The 18,052-nt window shown below is 41.9% G+C and overlaps 2 protein-coding genes across 2 annotated transcripts in view; one reads left to right on the top strand and one right to left on the bottom strand.

The window, feature by feature from the left end:
- The first annotated feature begins 2,463 nt into the window (after positions 1 to 2,463).
- Positions 2,464 to 11,351, top strand: MAPK6 (mitogen-activated protein kinase 6). The gene is made up of 5 exons (XM_064722043.1): positions 2,464 to 3,668; positions 4,280 to 4,424; positions 7,394 to 7,558; positions 8,184 to 8,385; positions 8,985 to 11,351. The coding sequence occupies exons 1-5, from the start codon at positions 3,114 to 3,116 to the stop codon at positions 10,081 to 10,083; spliced, it is 2,166 nt and encodes a 721-aa protein (XP_064578113.1). The 5' UTR covers positions 2,464 to 3,113; the 3' UTR covers positions 10,084 to 11,351.
- Positions 11,352 to 12,401: 1,050 nt separating this feature from the next.
- Positions 12,402 to 18,052, bottom strand: part of BCL2L10 (BCL2 like 10) — a 38,216-nt gene continuing 32,565 nt past the window's right edge. Inside the window, exon 5 of the transcript XR_010441612.1 lies at positions 12,402 to 12,553. The gene's annotated coding sequence lies outside the window, so the exon portion shown is untranslated. The remainder of the gene's footprint in view (positions 12,554 to 18,052) is intronic.

The following is an 18,052-nucleotide window of genomic DNA, read 5'->3' as shown; positions in this document are numbered from 1 at the left end:
TAGTTCCCTTTCTCCCTGAAGCAGTCCTTTCATTGCTGCATTCACTCATGGCAGCAGGGGGTAAGATCTGAGTTATGGTAAAGAGATGGTAGATCTTAATCTTGGCTGCTGATGGGCACAGTTTTGAATCTGTTCCTGGGCTGTTTAATGGGACTAGCTAAAGGAGAGTTTCCAGATGTGTCACGCAGCTGGTGCAAACAGTTTCAGTATTGCTGCATGTTGAAGACATCAGTAGTGAAACAAAAGCCTAATTATGAGGCAGAATACAACTGGTTGTAGATGGTCCCAAGGATGTAAAATACACCTTAATGCAGGGTAATTGAACAGAGGCCTTGGACCTCAAGTTATTGTGATATTTGAAGTATTGGTACGGATTTTAACTTCTGTAACAAGTGGTGGGATGTTGGAGTGAAAGGTGAATGGGGTGATGTGAACTGTTGTGCTGGCAGCAGCTCAGAATGAGTGAACCTGAAAGTGGTACATGTGAGTGAGAAAATACTTTCAAGTTTAAAAATGTTAAAAATCAAGAGGCTAGACATCTGGGTTTTACAGTTGTGAGCAGAGTTGGATAGTCACTGATGCTGTCTTCTTTAGGATAAGTTTTACTATTGTTCTTTAAATAAATTCATAGGTATTTTAAAAGGGGTCCTCACTCTAGTTGTCTTAGTGTTGCTAAAAATTCAAGATGGTTTGGGAAAAAGTAGTAGTGTTTGTTGTGAGACTATAATATTGTGTTTGTACTGAGACTATAATAACTTTTGTAAAGCACTGTTTAAGATTAGGACTCTTGCCAAAGCACAAAGAAAGGAATGTTAAGGCAATCTTAAGTTCCATGTGCTGAGTAGAGAAAGCTCTGAAGATCACCCTTGTGGCAGGGTATACCACATCAGTAGAGGGCAGCTCAATGCTTTTCAGTTCAGAAATACTTCATTTGGTGATCTCTGTTTAAAAAGAAGAACTGAGCCGAGGACAGCATGTGTTTCCTTCTTCCCTGTGTTCTGCCCACGTACCTGGGGGCAGGTGGTGTGTGGCAGGGGGAGCAAGGCTGGGCTGTCTTGATGACAGTCAGGCTTGAGCCAAAGGAAGGGTAATATTTAAATGTGTTGAAAGTCTTGTTTCTCATTGCCAGTGTGCCTTTCTTTCTTTCTTTTTTTTCCTTTTCTTTATACAATTCTGATTGCTTTAGTGAATTGAGGCCATTATTTAAAATATGTTAATAACCTGTCAGCTGCTCTTGCTGGTGTTAGGAGCAAGGAGACTTGTTTTGCTTCCTCCCAGTCGTCCCACTGAAAGGCTAGCACTGTTTTAAAGGAAAACATTCATAGAATTAATTCTGAAGTGTTGGGATTGTGTGGTGACCTTTACATTTAGGGAAGAGCTGAAATGTGTTAATCTGAGATTGAACAGGAGACACTTAGTGGTTTGATGTGACCTCTACATGTTGGGGAAGAACATTCAAGTGACTCGTAGTGGAATTGCCCAAAGCTTACCACACTGTGTAACATACACCTCTGACTCTTCCCGTTGTGGCATTTTTGAGCTTTTAGAAGAAGTGAAGATGTTGTACAAAAATGCACCATGTGGTCTTTATGACTACATTCTGCTGTTGCTGATGGGAACTTATTGAGAAAATTACCAGTTTGGTTTTTCATAATAGTAGGTGAATTCATTACACTATTAAAAAATAAATGATGTCTGAAAGAGCCCATATGTTAGGGGAAATGGTTGTAGAACATATCAGTGACTCTGTAAAATGTACTTGCTGCTAGTTTTTCTTTGTAATCTAGGTTGGATAAGTATAGAAAAAATTGATAAAGCAATAATATTTGTCTGATATGTAGGAATTACCCCTATGATTCCTGTAACAATGAGTCTATAGAGGCGAAGTTATTATTTGAGATATTGGTAAGCTTTATCCAAAATCACAAGGATTAAAGCTTTATAAGTGGCAGTGGATGTGTGTTGTATATTCAGTAAATACTGGGAGTGTACAAGCCACCCTTTTTTTGTGATCAGTACCTAGTTACCTCTTATTATGGTGAAATAGTTAAGCCTGATTTTGTCTTCAAATAAAAGTTTAGTGAAAAGAATTATTTCAAAATTTGCTGACAGATGCTATGGACACTGTTGCTTCTGGCTTGTCTCTTAACAGCTCTTAACAAAGCAAGTTTGCTTTGTTAGTCTCTATATTAAGACTAGGGAGGATTTCTTGTTTTGTACCATAAATTCAATAGGTGACATCAAAAATGTTCACGATATATGTTTAAAAAATGGTGGTTGGTCATTATTGCTTTCCTCCACAAGTGTGAAAGGTACATATAATTTCTAATTGGTTTAGCTTTTTTGATGATTTATTTTTTGTAACTGGACAGTAAGTTATACTTAGGATAAATCAACGAGCTGGGGGAGGAGGAAGATTTTTGTATGTGCTGGGGTACTGATGTATTTTTCTCTGCTTTTCAGGTTGCCACGGAGTAAAATGGATGGTAGCTTTGATTGTGATTGTGGTGAGCTGGAGCCACCTGATCATTAACAGAAGGCATCTTTTGTAAATCAAGAGCTGCCAGTTTCCCATTTAACTAGACTGTAAACAAAGAAGAGCAAAGGAGGAAGAAGGAAAAAAATAGTGCTTACCAGCACCATAGAATGACGCTGCTCAGGACCAGTCCAACACTGAATGTATCTGCACTGTGAGGAGGAGGATGTTAATAGAAGCCTATTATGTGCATATTTATTCACATTTTTGTTAAATGTTAACCAGATTAGCACAGTAGAGCTGAGTGCATAGTATGTCATTTCATTCCGTTTGAGTTTCTTGTGAGTATTTTCTTTAATGTCTGCAGAAATGCTGCACCTTTCTTGAACTATGAATGCTGCAATCTTTCGATCTTATGCTCGGTTTGAGTTCTAGAGCTTACAGGCTCTAAATTCAAGGGGACACAACAGGCCTGGCTGGCTCATAATGAAATGAGAGTGTCAAGAAACCATCTTGCAGTCAAAGCCAAGTGTTTCTTCTCCCTTTCTCTAAGACCTTTCCTTCAGATACCAGTGGAAGTGTCTCCGTGTGTTTACAGAAGCTTAGTAGTTTGAGGAAAAAAGTAAAGAATTTTAAAATGGCAGAAAAATTTGAAAGTCTCATGAACATTCATGGTTTTGATCTGGGCTCTCGGTATATGGACTTAAAACCACTGGGCTGTGGTGGAAACGGCTTAGTTTTTTCTGCTGTCGATAATGACTGTGACAAAAGAGTAGCTGTCAAGAAAATTGTCCTTACAGATCCCCAGAGTGTTAAACATGCTCTACGTGAGATCAAAATTATTAGAAGACTTGACCACGACAACATTGTCAAAGTATTTGAAATTCTTGGTCCCAGTGGAAGCCAGTTAACAGATGATGTGGGCTCCCTGACAGAATTGAACTGTGTTTACATTGTCCAGGAATACATGGAGACAGATCTGGCTAATTTGCTAGAGCAAGGCCCTTTACTGGAAGATCATGCCAGACTTTTCATGTACCAGCTGCTACGTGGGCTCAAGTATATTCACTCTGCAAATGTTCTGCATAGAGATCTCAAACCAGCTAATCTTTTCATTAATACTGAAGACTTGGTGCTGAAGATTGGTGACTTTGGTCTTGCACGAATCATGGATCCTCATTATTCCCACAAGGTATGCAGAGAGTGGGAATATCTAAGAGATGCTTTGACAACTGTTCCCTCTTAAAATAGCATTTCTCCCTTCTGCACAGGTAGATAGGCTGTGGAGGGTGTCCTTAGCATGGTGATAGAACTACTGCAAGCATAAATTTTATTTTTTTTTTTTTACTAAATGGGTTCAGAAAAACAAAGTTTTAACAGTGAAGACAGAACCTGAGATTAAGAGCAACATTTAGTTATATTTAATTATAGAAGCCTTAGATAAGATTATTAGCAGTGCATTCATAGTGCACGTGTGGCTATTTTGGGGGATTGGTTTAGAGATACTGTCCTCCTGGTCTAGGTGTTTCAAAAGGGTTCAGTATCATCTCTGCATTTTTTGGCATCTGGGAATGAGAAAGTTTTGCTGCAGTACCTCATTTGACTAAATAGTGTCATATTTGTATATGGTTGCTGTTCACTTACAGAGATATTTTTAAAGGTAGAAAGAAGGTTTAGTAGAATGCACACAATATAATCCCTGGGACTCTGAGACTAAAAAAATCTTGTTAGTAGTGCATTAAAAAATAAATTAAAAACATAAGTCTTCAAAATCTAATAACATTTTTTAATTAATTTCATTAGGGCCATCTTTCTGAAGGATTGGTTACTAAATGGTACAGATCGCCCCGGCTTTTGCTTTCTCCTAACAACTACACTAAAGCCATTGACATGTGGGCTGCAGGTTGCATCTTTGCTGAAATGCTGACTGGGAAAACCCTCTTTGCAGGTGGGTAGAATAAAATCAGTGGTATATTCATAAAAGGAGTGGCACTGCTTAATTATCTTCCTCAGGAAAGATTGTTTCTTGTGGCTAACATCAGTAGTTATTGACTATCAGGCTATGCTATATTATTGTGCACTTATATAAACTATAAATTGATGTATCTGTAAAGCAGAAGACATTTCAGTTTCCTTACTTGTATTGGTGTGTATTTAGATAAATATCACAATTTATTGTAGGAGTCATACATGGTAAATATTACTGTAATTGTGTTAAGCTAAATTTATTTGTTGCTTAAGAAGTGTTCTGATATGTGTGTGAATTGGTATATCCAGGGAGTATTTGAAGATTATGAATACCCTGAGTATCATATGCATAAAATTTATTTTTTTAAGGTAGTCAACCTAATCACTTCTTGCTTCTCTATATTTTAAATTATTAAGCCCCAAGGGCATAGATTTAAAGGTGTAAAATTTAGTCCAGTACAGCAAGGAAATGGGCAACTTTCAACTGTTTCAGGTAAGATAGGAAGCAATGCTCTAGTTTCATTGGGTGCATTTATATTAGAGCTTTGGGTAGGATCAGGAGGAAATTTTTGGAGCCCATCTCTTGGTGGCCATCCTGTACCATATTGCTGACCTAGCTCAGAGCACAAACTAGAGCATTTTAGGTAAAGTGAAACTGTTATTTGCACTATAGGAGATCACCACCTGCTGACAAGCACTCAGTCCATGGGAGCAGATGAGCAAACTGCAGAAATACCTCTGAAATGCTTATTTTTGTGCACCCTGGGGCCTCAGCAGCAGCTGTCTCATTCAGGCTCACTCTTGGATTTGCTCCTGTTGGCCTGAATTATAGGAGTAATACAGATAAAACTTCTGAGAGCTAAGCTTGCATTTCAAAGTTCACATTCCTTTGGACACAAGGACTGTGGACTGAAAGCACATCTTTGCAGTCATCCTTAGCTTTGCATGAAAAGGCAATGGAATTGAGAGCTTCTTCCCATTAAGAACTGTCAGTTGAAAGCATTATTCAGTATAAATAAGTGATTAATACATGCAGAGGCTTCTCTTAACATGCAGTGAGTTTTTCACTCTTTGAGTTACTAACTACTGGAGTAATGTCCCCAGAGTATTAAATGCTTGGCTGATACAAGATTTATTGGGTTGGGAGAAAGTCTGCAGATTTCATCATTCAGCATAGACTGATCACAACTGCCAGCATTTTGGGTTATTTTTCCTTGAGTATCATTGGTATTTGTCACAATTTTTATTGGCCCAATTGCTGTGCAGAGAGTTAAAATTCTGTTAAAAAACTTGGTCTTAGTCACCAAAATCCTAAATTTCTAGGCTTGTTTATATGCCCTAATTGCATTGAGTAGATATTTTAAAAATATTTTCAATGTAGATGTGTCCCTCTGAAAATTTAGCATTGCCATGGTTTTCTAATCTAAAGAAAAATGGATTTCTTGACATCATTTGGAAAGGGAAGATGGTTGGAGATATGATAGTTATTCTGCCCTGAGACTCTGAATAGTTCTTCTGCAGAGTTGTTTGGAGGGTTTGATTTGGTTAATTGCAACATCCTGTCTCCTTCTGAACCATCCCTTAGGAATCCTGCTGTTCAGAAAGCTGATGAGAATGGGAAGGAAGAATACAGATTAATATTGCAGAGTACCTGGAACAAGTGAGGGAAAGGAAGTTGAGACAGTGGAATTCAGTAGCTTTTCCAAACAACTTCTCTACCTCTTTGTTCTAAATGAATATTTTACAATGGTTATTTCCCTGATGGTGGACAGAAAGCTGATTAAATTTTAGGATGGTACTCATTACCCAGTAGAATCTATTTTCCAGCAAATTACAAGCAATATAACATCTGATAGATCATATTAAGTAATTTGTTGTAGTCTGAAGTAGAACAAAACAGCTCTTTCAGTCCAGTAAAGACATTAACACAAAGCAGTACTGATTCATTTGGGGAGCTCTGTCAGATTTTCTGCTGTGACTTTGCCTCAGCTTTTCAAGTCACCTGTCAGGTGTGTGATAGGATGTGCAGTGCAGGCACTGAAGGGACTGAGAAGTTTGGAGATGGTAGAGTCTCTTGCTGGCCCCATTTATTTTTATATGTGTTGTCACATACATCAGTATTGTTTGTGATTGCCCAGAGCAGCTTGGTGAAGGAAGGAAACATTAGCATGCAAATAATCCTATATAATTTCATCTGCTCGTTGAGTCTCTAGGATCCTACATCCTCCTTGGAGCTGAACAACGAGCTGAAGTTGGCAGGTTGTATTTCTGGGTACTCCAGTACTGAATATAGATGCTGTTCATTATTCAAAACTGACCTGCTGTGTAGGCCCTTATTGTTCTTACCCAGGGAAACTTCAGGTAGTGCTGAAAGAGTACTGTAATTTCAATCATAATAGGGTAGTATTTTCAAAAAGAGCATCACTCTGTGTAACCAACAGGTGATTTTTGTCTTGCACTCAACAGTTAATGCAGGATTTCAGAGTAGAATATTAATACAAATGGTTGTGGCCTGCAAAATGTCTTTCAGCTAAACTACTGCTGTTTTTATTAGTGAGGGACATACAATTCCAAGTGAGGTCAGATACTGTATTAATGAGGTGGATCAGTTGAAAGGGGAGGATAGCAGTATAGAGTGTATAATAAAAAGGGTATTGCTGTAGAGAACCTCATCCATGGTGAAAACACCCTTACAAAAGCTTAATGTTAGGTCTCTTTATCTGTGAGTAGCAGCTCTGTAATTCTTCACATGCCACAGCATTTCTTGAGAGCTCTTCAGATTTATTATCATTTAAATTCAGAACTTCAGCCTTTCCTCTGTTGCAGGAGATTATAATCTTTTGCTGGAAATAGCTGCTCAGAGTACAAAATTTTGACATGCCTTTTATATAGAGGGATTAGAAATGTTTAAAGTTGAAATGGCAGCTTGTGTTTTGTTTTGGTGCTCAGGTGCACATGAACTTGAACAGATGCAGTTGATTCTAGAATCAATTCCTGTCGTACATGAGGAGGACCGTCAGGAGCTTCTCAATGTAATTCCAGTTTACATTAGAAATGATATGACTGAGCCACACAAACCTTTAACTCAGTTGCTTCCAGGCATCAGTCCTGAAGGTAAGTAATGAAAAACTCCTTGATTCAATATTTTGATGTTTCAAAATAATCAAAAAGCATGCAGCTTTGAGGTGCAGCCATGTGATTGTTAAAGGCAATTTTCAGTTAGAAGAATCTGTGTTCTCTGAAGAAGGATTGTCTTCTGCCATAATAAAAGAAATTTACTTCCATGATGGCTGCTTGGTTATCTTTAGAGTAGAATTGTGAATTTCTGCTGGACCTATTTGCACTGGAATTGCTGTTTTGAGACTTTTAAATACAAGGGAACATTGGAATGGAGTCAGTATAGGAGGACTGTCTTTCAGATGTTTTTAGAAGAGAGTCTCCCAGCCAAAGTAGGAGCAGTGTTTCCTGGTAGCCATTGGTGCATACTGATTCAGCTTGAAGCTTTCTGTCTCTTGCTGGTTTTTTATGCATTAAATTAAATTATGGCTGATCTTAGATTTGACTTCTCTCTCTTTCTGATGGCTGCAGGATGCATATTTGGCACTGTACTGTCAGTAGCTGATACTTCACAGGCAGCTACTTTGAAACAACTGGAGGGCTCTAGAGCAAAGCACTGCACCTTAATGTTAGGTTCTAAGTGTCAGAAATTTCCCATTTAATGGTAGCTTATATTCTACAGCACTGGACTTTCTGGAGCAAATTTTGACATTTAGTCCCATGGATCGATTGACAGCAGAAGAAGCTTTGTCCCATCCTTATATGAGCATTTATTCCTTTCCAACGGATGAGCCTATTTCAAGTCATCCTTTTCACATTGAAGATGAGGTTGATGATATTCTGCTAATGGATGAAAGTCACAGCCATATTTATAATTGGGAAAGGTAAATTTATCACTTACTGTGGTAATGTAACTGGATGGGTTTGTGCTTGAAGTGACATTGCTTCATGGGCATTATTTCTTTTTCTATGTTTCTTCCTCTTGAGTTGACCTGAGAATAAAATTTTCTTATTTTCTTATAGCAGTATCATTGGATTTATAATCCATTATATGCGACTTGGATATGCTGATGGATTCCTGAGTTGCACTCAGGAGTCTAGAATCTAAAGTTAATATTTCCATTATTTTTTTCTTCCCCAAAATACGTCTCTAAAACTAAATTTTGTTTAAGGAGAGTTTTAATTATGATTGTTTTGTCTAATGCTTAATGCACATTGTAGTAAAGAGATTTCACAGTAGTCATCTTAAGTCAATTAAACACACTTTAGAAAAAGTTCTGTACATGGAGTGAGCTGTTGTACATAATTCTGTTTCTTTTTGCTAGATTAAATTAAAAACTTGGAAGAGGTACCCAGTTGGATTAAGGAAGAGCTTTGTGTTGAATTGTCATTATTTTGTAAGGGCATTTCTAAACTTGACTGTCTCTGTTTGGGAGCCAGAGGACTGCTTTTAGCTGCTAACACTTAGGAAATTGTTTTACAGATACCATGACAGTCAGTTTTCAGACCATGACTGGCCTATTCATAATAACTATGAAGCTGATGAAGTTCAGCGTGATCCAAGGGCTCTTTCTGACGTTACTGATGAAGAAGAAGTGCAAGTGGATCCTCGCAAATATTTGGACGGAGATCGTGAAAAGTACCTGGAGGATCCTGCCTTTGACACCCACTTCTCTACTGAGCCTTGCTGGCAGTACTCAGATCACCACGAAAACAAGTATTGTGATCTGGAATGTAGTCACACTTGTAATTACAAAATGAGGTCCTCTTCATACCTAGATAATTTAGTTTGGCGAGACAGTGAAGTTAACCATTACTATGAGCCCAAGCTTATTATAGATCTTTCAAACTGGAAGGAACAAAGCAAAGATAAGTCTGACAAGAAAGGCAAGTCTAAATGTGAAAAGAATGGGTTGGTGAAAGCTCAGATAGCACTTGAGGAAGCATCACAGCAACTTGTTGAAAAAGAAAGGGAGAAGAATCAGGGGTTTGACTTTGATTCTTTTATAGCAGAAACCATCCAGCTTAGTTTACAACATGAGTCTACTGATGTTGATAAATTAAATGACTTGAATAGTTCAGTGTCTCAGATAGAGTTGAAAGGAATAATATCGAAGTCGGTGAGCAGAGAGAAGCAGGAGAAAGGAATGGCCAATTTGGCCCAGTTAGAAGCTCTGTACCAAACTTCTTGGGACAGTCAGTTTGTCAGTGGTGGGGAGGGGTGCTTCCTCATAGACCAGTTCTGTTGCGAGGTAAGGAAAGATGAACAAGTTGAAAAAGAAAATACTTACACCAGTTATTTGGACAAATTTTTTAGTAAGAAAGAAGATGCTGAAATGCTAGAACCTGAGCCAGTAGAAGAGGGGAAGCTTGGGGAGAAGGAGAGAGAAGAGAGCTTTCTCAGTAACAGTGGGGAACTCCTCTTCAACAAGCAGCTTGAGGCTATAGGTATTCCTCAGTTTCACAGCCCTGTTGGCTCGCCTCTCAAGTCCATCCAGGCCACGCTAACGCCTTCTGCTATGAAATCATCTCCCCAGATTCCCCACAAAACCTACAGCAGCATTCTGAAACATCTAAACTAAAACACTCAGCAGACATTTCTTTTATATTCATGAGATGTGTTTGTCTTTTTTTATTACTAGTGTAAGTAATTTTTTTACTTGAATCAGATGGTGTAATTTTGGTATGGATTTCGTTAGTTTTCTGTTTACCATTGTTTTTACAATCCAGAATTACTTTCTATACATGAGTTAGTTTTGTTTTTAAACTGGCATGTCGTTTGCACACAAAATTAAAGAATAGAGCAAAATAATGCAAAATGCAGGAGGTAACAAAAAAATGCACTAAACCAAGTAAAAAAAAAACATTCTCTCAGTAAAACAGTGTCCATGTTTTGCAGAAAAAGAACCTTGCCTTGAAATTTACACAGTGAGACTGTACATAATTGCATGAGAATATCTATTTTTCCCGAAACATTTTTTTCATTCATGCGTATTTTAGAGTTTTTTCATACTCTACACATTTCTTAGACACATGATACCAGCAGCAACTGAAATGAATGCAGAATTTGGTACGCATGTGTTATCTACCTCAAGGTAACAGCAGTATGTGGCAAAACATTAACCACCCATAGTGCTTCTCATTATGCACTTCTATTTAGCCAGCATTATTGTAGTAGCTATTCCTATTGAAAATCATTCAATATTTATAAATGTTCTGGTATGCATTCTTTATAGTGAAGTGTTAATATGCAGCACTTTTATTTATTTTAGCAAATAAGTATATTTCTGTAATTATAGAAAGTCAATTTTTGAGTTACTTTTCAGATAAAAGTTTTTGTTTAGCACTATGGTTTTATTGCCTACATAGCTGGATATATATTAACATCGGCTTATTCTGAGGCTATCCAATACATTTTTATTTTTTAGTTTTCATTTCAAGTAAAGCACTCACTGTGTATAGGAATTTGTAATTGGAGGTGCTTGATCTCTACAAAAGAAATTAGGAATTGCTTTATTATCAAATGCTCCTAGAAGTCTTAATTGTGTTCATTTTTTAAAAATTTTGTAATGTTAGTTGTGTGCATGGAAATAATTAAGGTACAACATTACTGTAGGTTAAAGTTCTATATGGTGAGACATTTTGTTTTTACTGTATGTTTTTACGAATGATTCCTGTCCCACTCCCAGCCCCCCTCCAAAGCAAGCATGAATAAAATTAGGTTAAATATAGCATGTAGCATCTCGGTCTTTTAAAAATTTGTTTTACCTTCTGATTTTTTGAAATACTGGATGTATCATTGGCTCCCCTGTTTAAAACTAAAAACAAATAAAAACATGGCCAGCAAAAATGGCTGTTTGTGATGCTTTGTACACACCCTGCCCGATGAGGAGCAGCTGCTGTGCTGCAGCTGGGGCACTTGTGAGGGTCACTGCCTAACACAGGGTGCTCACGGAAGCATCAGAAGCTCTCCTGGAAGGGATGCAGCATCCTGCAAGGAGACTCCCAAGAGTTCCCTTCTGTCCTGCAGCCAGCACCCAGCAAAATCACATGTGGGGGGTGGCTATGAAAGCACAAATATACAGCGGTGTCCATAACCATTTCTGTTCAAAAGAACAATTGACTGGGAGTATACGTGACCCAAGTTAGTGCTTTATCAAAGTTTTGGCCAGGAAAAGCTGCAGTGTGTGTGTGAGCCCCTTTGCACTGCCAGCAGCCTGGAGTGAAGGTGAGCCTGCAGCTTCCTCAGCCAAGAGCCTGGCTGGAGCACTTCCACGAGCAGATTTTGGGAGCATGACCAGGTAGCTCCTGAGGGATGTTACAAAATGTGCAGGTCAGGTCTCTGTTGCAGCAAGCCCTAGAACAGAATGTATTTCTCTTCCTGCCATCAGAGCTGTTCCAGAGGGAGCTAATTAACTGTACAATAAAGCTACTGGCAAACTCCTACAGCTTTTCCTATCACAGTGCTTTAGTTCCTCCAGATTCTTCCATCCCTGCTCCTCTGGCAGGTAGCACGTTTGCAACTGGCCTAAAACAAGGATCTCTGGCCCTCCAGTGTGGCACAGGGTGGGCACCTGGGCAGGGAACAGGGACTGTGTCCTTGGGCAGGGTTCCTGGGTGTGCATGCAGCCTCAGCAGTGGGCTGTGGGCTGGAGGCAGGGGGTGACCAGCTGCCCTCTCAAGGGCTGTGCAGCTTTTGTTGAGATTGGAGGAGAGCAGTGGGTGCAAAGTGTGATAGAAACACATCTTGTACAAATGAAGAATCTTTTTTGCCTTTTTTTTTTTTTAAACACATGTGAAACTTAACAGTACTTAAGAAGCCTGTAAGGGTACAAAGGGAGTGTTCTACACTAAAAAGAAAGGAGGAGTCGAGTGTTGAGCCTAAACCCAGCATGGTGCTTTATTACCTTTGTCTTCTGCCCGTGCTGAGGAGGCAGCACTGTGCAGGCTGTGCTGCCTGCTTTGGTGCAAACCCTGCTCTCACAACAGGCTGTCCATGGGCCACTGCAGGGTGCAGCTGGGCACTGGGGTTCATTAAGCAGAAGGAATTCCCTGTGTGGAGACAAAAGTGTTTTGTAAGGACCCTGCAAAGTGAAATCGCTGCTAGAAAGTGAAGGTGCTGTAGGTGTGGGTTCTCCTGTGGCAAGCTGCAGGAGTGTGGGCAGAGCAGCCTGCAGAAAGTGCAGGGTGTCACAGGTTGTTCCCATTGGATGGAGGATGGTTCCTGCCCTGTGCTCATCAGCTGTGCCCATCCCTGCAGGATAAAATAGGTCAGCTACACGTGTAGCCCTTTGGCTGTGACCTAGCAACAGCATTGTCTTTAAAAACAAAATTTGGAAGAAGCTTCAATTATGAACCAGATAAAGGGACCACTGTTTCAGGCCAAGGTGCTTGCCAAGTACAATGGAACACCCTTATTTAACAAAAAAGCAAATAAGGGATGAGAAAATTAACCAGCTTTTAAAAGTGCTCTTTCTTCTCCAAGTGGCCTTTTGTTAAAAGGCAGCATTTTAAAGTATGTTTAACAAGAGCTTCAGCTAGAAGAGGTGATGTGTACAACAGACCAGGACAGAGCCTTTTGCACATCCTGTCACCACATGAGGTCTAATAATTGCTGAACAGTTTGTTCTGATCAAGAGTTCTCAGCCATGGTCAGTTAGCTTTCTCAGAGTTGTATTCAATTTTAATTAAATCAGAGTTGCTATATATAATCTTAGCTATTTTTATAAGCCTTTGCCCGTGCTGCTGGTAGTGTTGTGATGGCAGTGTGAGTCTAGCACAGCTTGGCTGGTCCCTGCTGTGGGCATAGCTTTCTGCTGGAGCTCTGGGCTGGGTGTGGGGTTCTGTGAACCAGCTGGGCTCTGGGGCAGGCCCTGCTGTGCTCACAGGGCACCTGTGCCTGCAGCAAAGGGCTCGCTGCCTACAGCAAAATCTGTGCCTTGATGTGCTTTGTTTTCCTGTCACCTTGCTGTTGCTTTTCTGTGCTGCAGAAGCTATTGGAGCAGTGCTGCTGCATCCTTTTAAAGGCAAAGTTCAGACTTTGGTCCAGCTGATTGCCTGGAGGCACTGGTTTATGAACAGGTTTTTAATGCCTTTTTTACACGAGTCCACTAGTGAGTACTTTTTCCATATGGAACTAATGTTGCTGTTTTTTTATGTCCCCTTCTAACCTCTGTTGGTCAGGGATGTAGGAGTTTTTCCACACGTGGACTTTCATCCCCAAGTCTACACATGCGTCCTGCAAACCCCAGAGAAGTGTAGGCAGGGCCCCAAGGAATTCAGTGGCACATTGTGGTGCAATTATTGCTGAATATCAAGAGGAAAACCACCCTTGAGCTAAATCTGCTCCCACAAGTCTTCTTTTCTTTATTATACTCATGTTGCTTTCCTGCTGCTGAGATCTGGAAGTGCTTATCAAGCCTTCAGCTGGGTCTTACAGGTAATTAAACAGTAACCTGTCTTTGTTCTTCCACAGACACAGCCCTGAGCAACAGCAGCCCTGAACTGATCTGTTCCTTACTCCTTGAATTATTTCAGTTCTTACAAAACCCTGTAAATTCTTGTTTGCTGTTCTGCCACTGTTTGCGTCAGACCCGAGCTGCAGGGCCTGGGCAGCCCTGCCAGGGGTATTTAGTAACAAGCAAATAATCCAGATCACCGCTGGCACCCAGCACTCAGGCTGCCATTCCTCTGTCTATATTTAAAATGGTTATCTGCTTACTCTGAGTGCTATTGGAGAGCTCCTTAAAATACTGACTGCTGAAAAGTTCAGTGGCTGCTTTTGGCCGGGGAGCAGCGTGGCTGGGATGGTGATTTGTGTGCAGCAGGCCATGTGCAGGGGGAGCTGTGCCCAGCAGCCCCTGGGGACGTGGGCATGGCCAGGTATGGCCACGCTCTGCAAATAGCTGGCAGCAGCCACACGTGTCATCTGCCTTCCTCAGGAATCTGTCTGCTGCACCCTGACTGCTGAGCAGCCCTTCTATAGAGAGCTCTGAGAGTAAAATACCTTTTGTAATCTCTGCGCTGGGCTACTGCTGCCAAAATTACTTTTAACCTGAATGTCACCCAGCCTGGGTAGCTGTGCATGGTACGAAATACCAAAGTGTGAGTTTGGCAGCTGGGCTGGGACAGGGAGCTTGTGACTCGTCAGCATCAGAGCCAGCAGCTCCATTGCCCTTCATGTCCCAGCTTTGGCTCCCCTGTTCCCAGCACAAAGGTGCTGGGGGGTGATTCCTGCAGCTCACACACTGAGAAAAGAGCATGGCTGTAGGGGGAGTAGGGAAAGGGCTTTTCCATCTGTCCCTGGGGACTTGGGTTAATCTATGCTTACATCCAATCTGTGTTTCTGGAGCACACAGTCATTACTGAATTGCTGCCTGATGGTTTGATGGGTTTTCTTCAGTTTTAACGTTGGTAGAAGGCTGATTTATTTTGTCCTAATTTGGTAATGTTCTGCATTACTTGTGTCTTAGCTTACACTTTTCATTTCTCCAGATTTCTTGTAACTTTTGGGTTAGGCTTATTATATTCTTCTGGTAATCATTCATGGTTGAATACAGTCCAAGGCAAGTGGTGATCCCCTGCCTGCTTGGTTGAAGATCACTGGCCACTCTCAGAATAGATGGGAGGCCTAATAAAATACAGGCTTTTCTTTATATCTGAATTTTGCCATGGTCCTCAAGCCATATCCCAGGGCTCTGGGGCTGTGTAGAGTGGAAGCTTCACTGCCACACTAATCCCACTGTGGCTGGTGCAAGGTAAGTATAAACCTCATCATTTTTCTGTATCATCATCTCCACAGCATCTTCCCAAAAAGCAAGTGTACCCAGGGTAGAATTTCTGCTTTACAAGATTGTTGATCTTTTAGTTTGCAGCTCGGGCTTCAGCAATGGATGCTCCAAAGCCCGGCTCAGGCAGTGAAAGGACATTTTCTAATTCTCGTTCTTGGTGCTGCCATTCAGACTGGATTAGAGTTTAAATCTTCAGTGCTGGAGGCTGTAGAGAAACAATGTTTCCTTTTGATGCCTGTCTTGAATTTTATCATTTAGAAGGATTTAAAGGATAGACCTCAATAAGTGAATGACAGATTTACTATGACTTCTGTGTTTGTTTGGATATAGATTCAGACAGTACAGCTCTTGAAATAGCTGGGTAACTAGCAGAAACATTCTTAAAGCCTGTGATTAATGAAGCAGATGGGTTTGGGTTTTGTTTTGTGTCATATTTGTCTCAGATATTTTCTGCTATTGTTAGAGTCTTAGCAGATTTGATGTTGACACATATTGAAAGATTAAATCAATTCTAGATACTAAATTATCTTTTCAACCCTTACACATGATATTTCACTGGTTTTCCATGATTCTTTATTCTCTTTTTACTTGCTTTTATACTGAGAGACCCTCAGGTGTTTGAGCCTCTCAGTTTTGCACCATGCCCAGCCCTGTGAAGCAGCAAGGTGCCAGCCTGTTGGAGTGTAGAGAGGACAGGAATGTCCTTTGGGATTGCTGGCACTTGGATCTGTATTTCTATTGGCCTTGGAAGTGCATCACCCAGGGTACAGTATCCACTTCTAGCAGGGCAAGGTGAAAAACCTGGGACTGGCTTAGGGACCTGCACAGGGCAAGGAGATTCATCATCCAGGAGAAAAGCAAACCCTGGAAGCTGAGTGGAGCTCTGGCTCACGGTGTGCAGCTGGAACTTGGCTGCCCACACCTGTGGCTCAGTTAATCAGCACCTTGCAGCATTGCTGCTGCCCTGATAAAACCACAGTGATGTCAGCAGTGGAGCAGAGGTTTTGGTTCTTCAGCCAACACAGAGCAAAATACGACAGCACAGAGCAAAATAGGAGAGCACAGAGCTGCTTGAGCAGTTCCCTGTGCCAGTGGGCCCTAAAGGACGTGCTGTGAGCAGCTGGGTGCCCTGGTGGGTCACAGTGGTGCCAGCACCAGCAGTGGAGAGGAGCCAGGCGTGACCAGGGCAGAGCCCAGCTCATCCTCCAAAAGGCTGGTGGAGGGAGGAGGTTTCCACCCTGCCTGCCAGGAATTGCAGTCTTTGTTGGCATGGGCAGGAGGAAAAATATGATGGGAAACAGGAAGATTAAAATAATCCCAGTGAAAACAGGATGTTGGGAAGCTGGTGACAGAGTGGGGCTGCAGAGGGCTGCTGGGAGCAGGGAGGCTCTCACACATGCTGTTTGGGGCAAAATACCCACTTCTCACAGGTGTGGGCCCACACCAAAGCCTTGAGACAGAGGCAGCAGACTGGTATCTTGTGTGTCCCCAAAACACGACTGATTATGGCCATTTACACCAATTCTTCACCTTCTATCCACACCTGCCTGAATTCTTTTTTGTTGGATGAAGGTCGTAAGCCATTCCCTGCACCACCTCAGCCTGGCAGCACATTTATTTAACAGCTAGGACCTGCCAGGCAGGGGGATGGAGCTGTTCCAGGGCCTGGCTGCCAGCAGGGAGCTGGAGATGTCCCAGCTGAGCACAGCCTGCTCCCCGAGCTGCCATCCGTGGCGTCCTTCCAGCCACGACAAAATCAAACCCCAGCAGTGTTTGTCTCTCACTAAAGTGCCTCTTCCTCCCAGGGGCTGACAGCAGCACTCAGAGCTGTGGATTTATGGCAGGGGTGCCTGAGGGAGCTGCTGCCACCCCCACAGCCAGTGTGTGACCTGTCAGAGGCTGGGCAGGGGCTGTGGCCCAGGCAGCCTCTCCAGTGCCTTGCACACCCAGCACTGAGGTGTTGCTGCTCCTCAGAAAGATTTAGGGAGCAGGGCAGCTGCAGGGCCAGGCACTGCTGTCAGCCTGGAGAGCGTGGTGGGCTCATGAGAGGGCTCTGCACTGCAGCTCCAGCCTCCATGGGGTGTGGACCATGCTCAGAAGCAAGCATGAAGTCAGTGCCCCAGAATTTATGAGGTCACGGAGCCATTAGCAAATGCATACTAAAATCTCTGACTGGGTTGTTCTTCAGGTGAAATGAAAATTGCTATTGTCCGTGAGTCCCTGCTCTCCACTTATTTACTTTCCCTGGCTAAATTGAATCTGCTGTGTACATTGCCATTGCCAGTGCTTGTCAATGCAGTGCAGATGGATGCAGAGCAGCCCTTGGGTGAGGACCTTGTCCCCAGTTTTAATGAGCCAGGTGACACAGAGCAGTTCTTCCCTGACATTCCCCAGTTAGGCATCTCAGCTGGCAAGAGTTTGGGAGTGAAGGGGTTTGGGTGCTGTGCCCGGCACACACAGCCCCTGCAGCAGGGGATTTGGGCTTTCCCTGGGCTATCTGCAACTTGCTTTTCTCATAGGTTTTCCAGAGAATTTGAGTCCTGAGGATCCCAATGTCTCCTATCACCTCAATTTATCTTCTTCCATGCTCAAAAAAGGAGACAGGTTTGTTCTCCAGCCCATGAAACAGTCCCTACATCACTTGGCTTTTATGATAAGTGATAAAACCAGGAGGAGATGGAGTGCTCAGAGTGAATTGACAGGAGTCAGGGGCCCAGCTGCCCCTGGAGCTCAGGCCATATTCTGGAGCAGTGGGATGCCC

The sequence above is a fragment of the Zonotrichia leucophrys genome, chromosome 10 (assembly GCF_028769735.1).
Source record: "Zonotrichia leucophrys gambelii isolate GWCS_2022_RI chromosome 10, RI_Zleu_2.0, whole genome shotgun sequence".
NCBI lineage: Eukaryota > Metazoa > Chordata > Aves > Passeriformes > Passerellidae > Zonotrichia > Zonotrichia leucophrys.
This window is presented reverse-complemented; position numbering and strand designations above follow the sequence as displayed.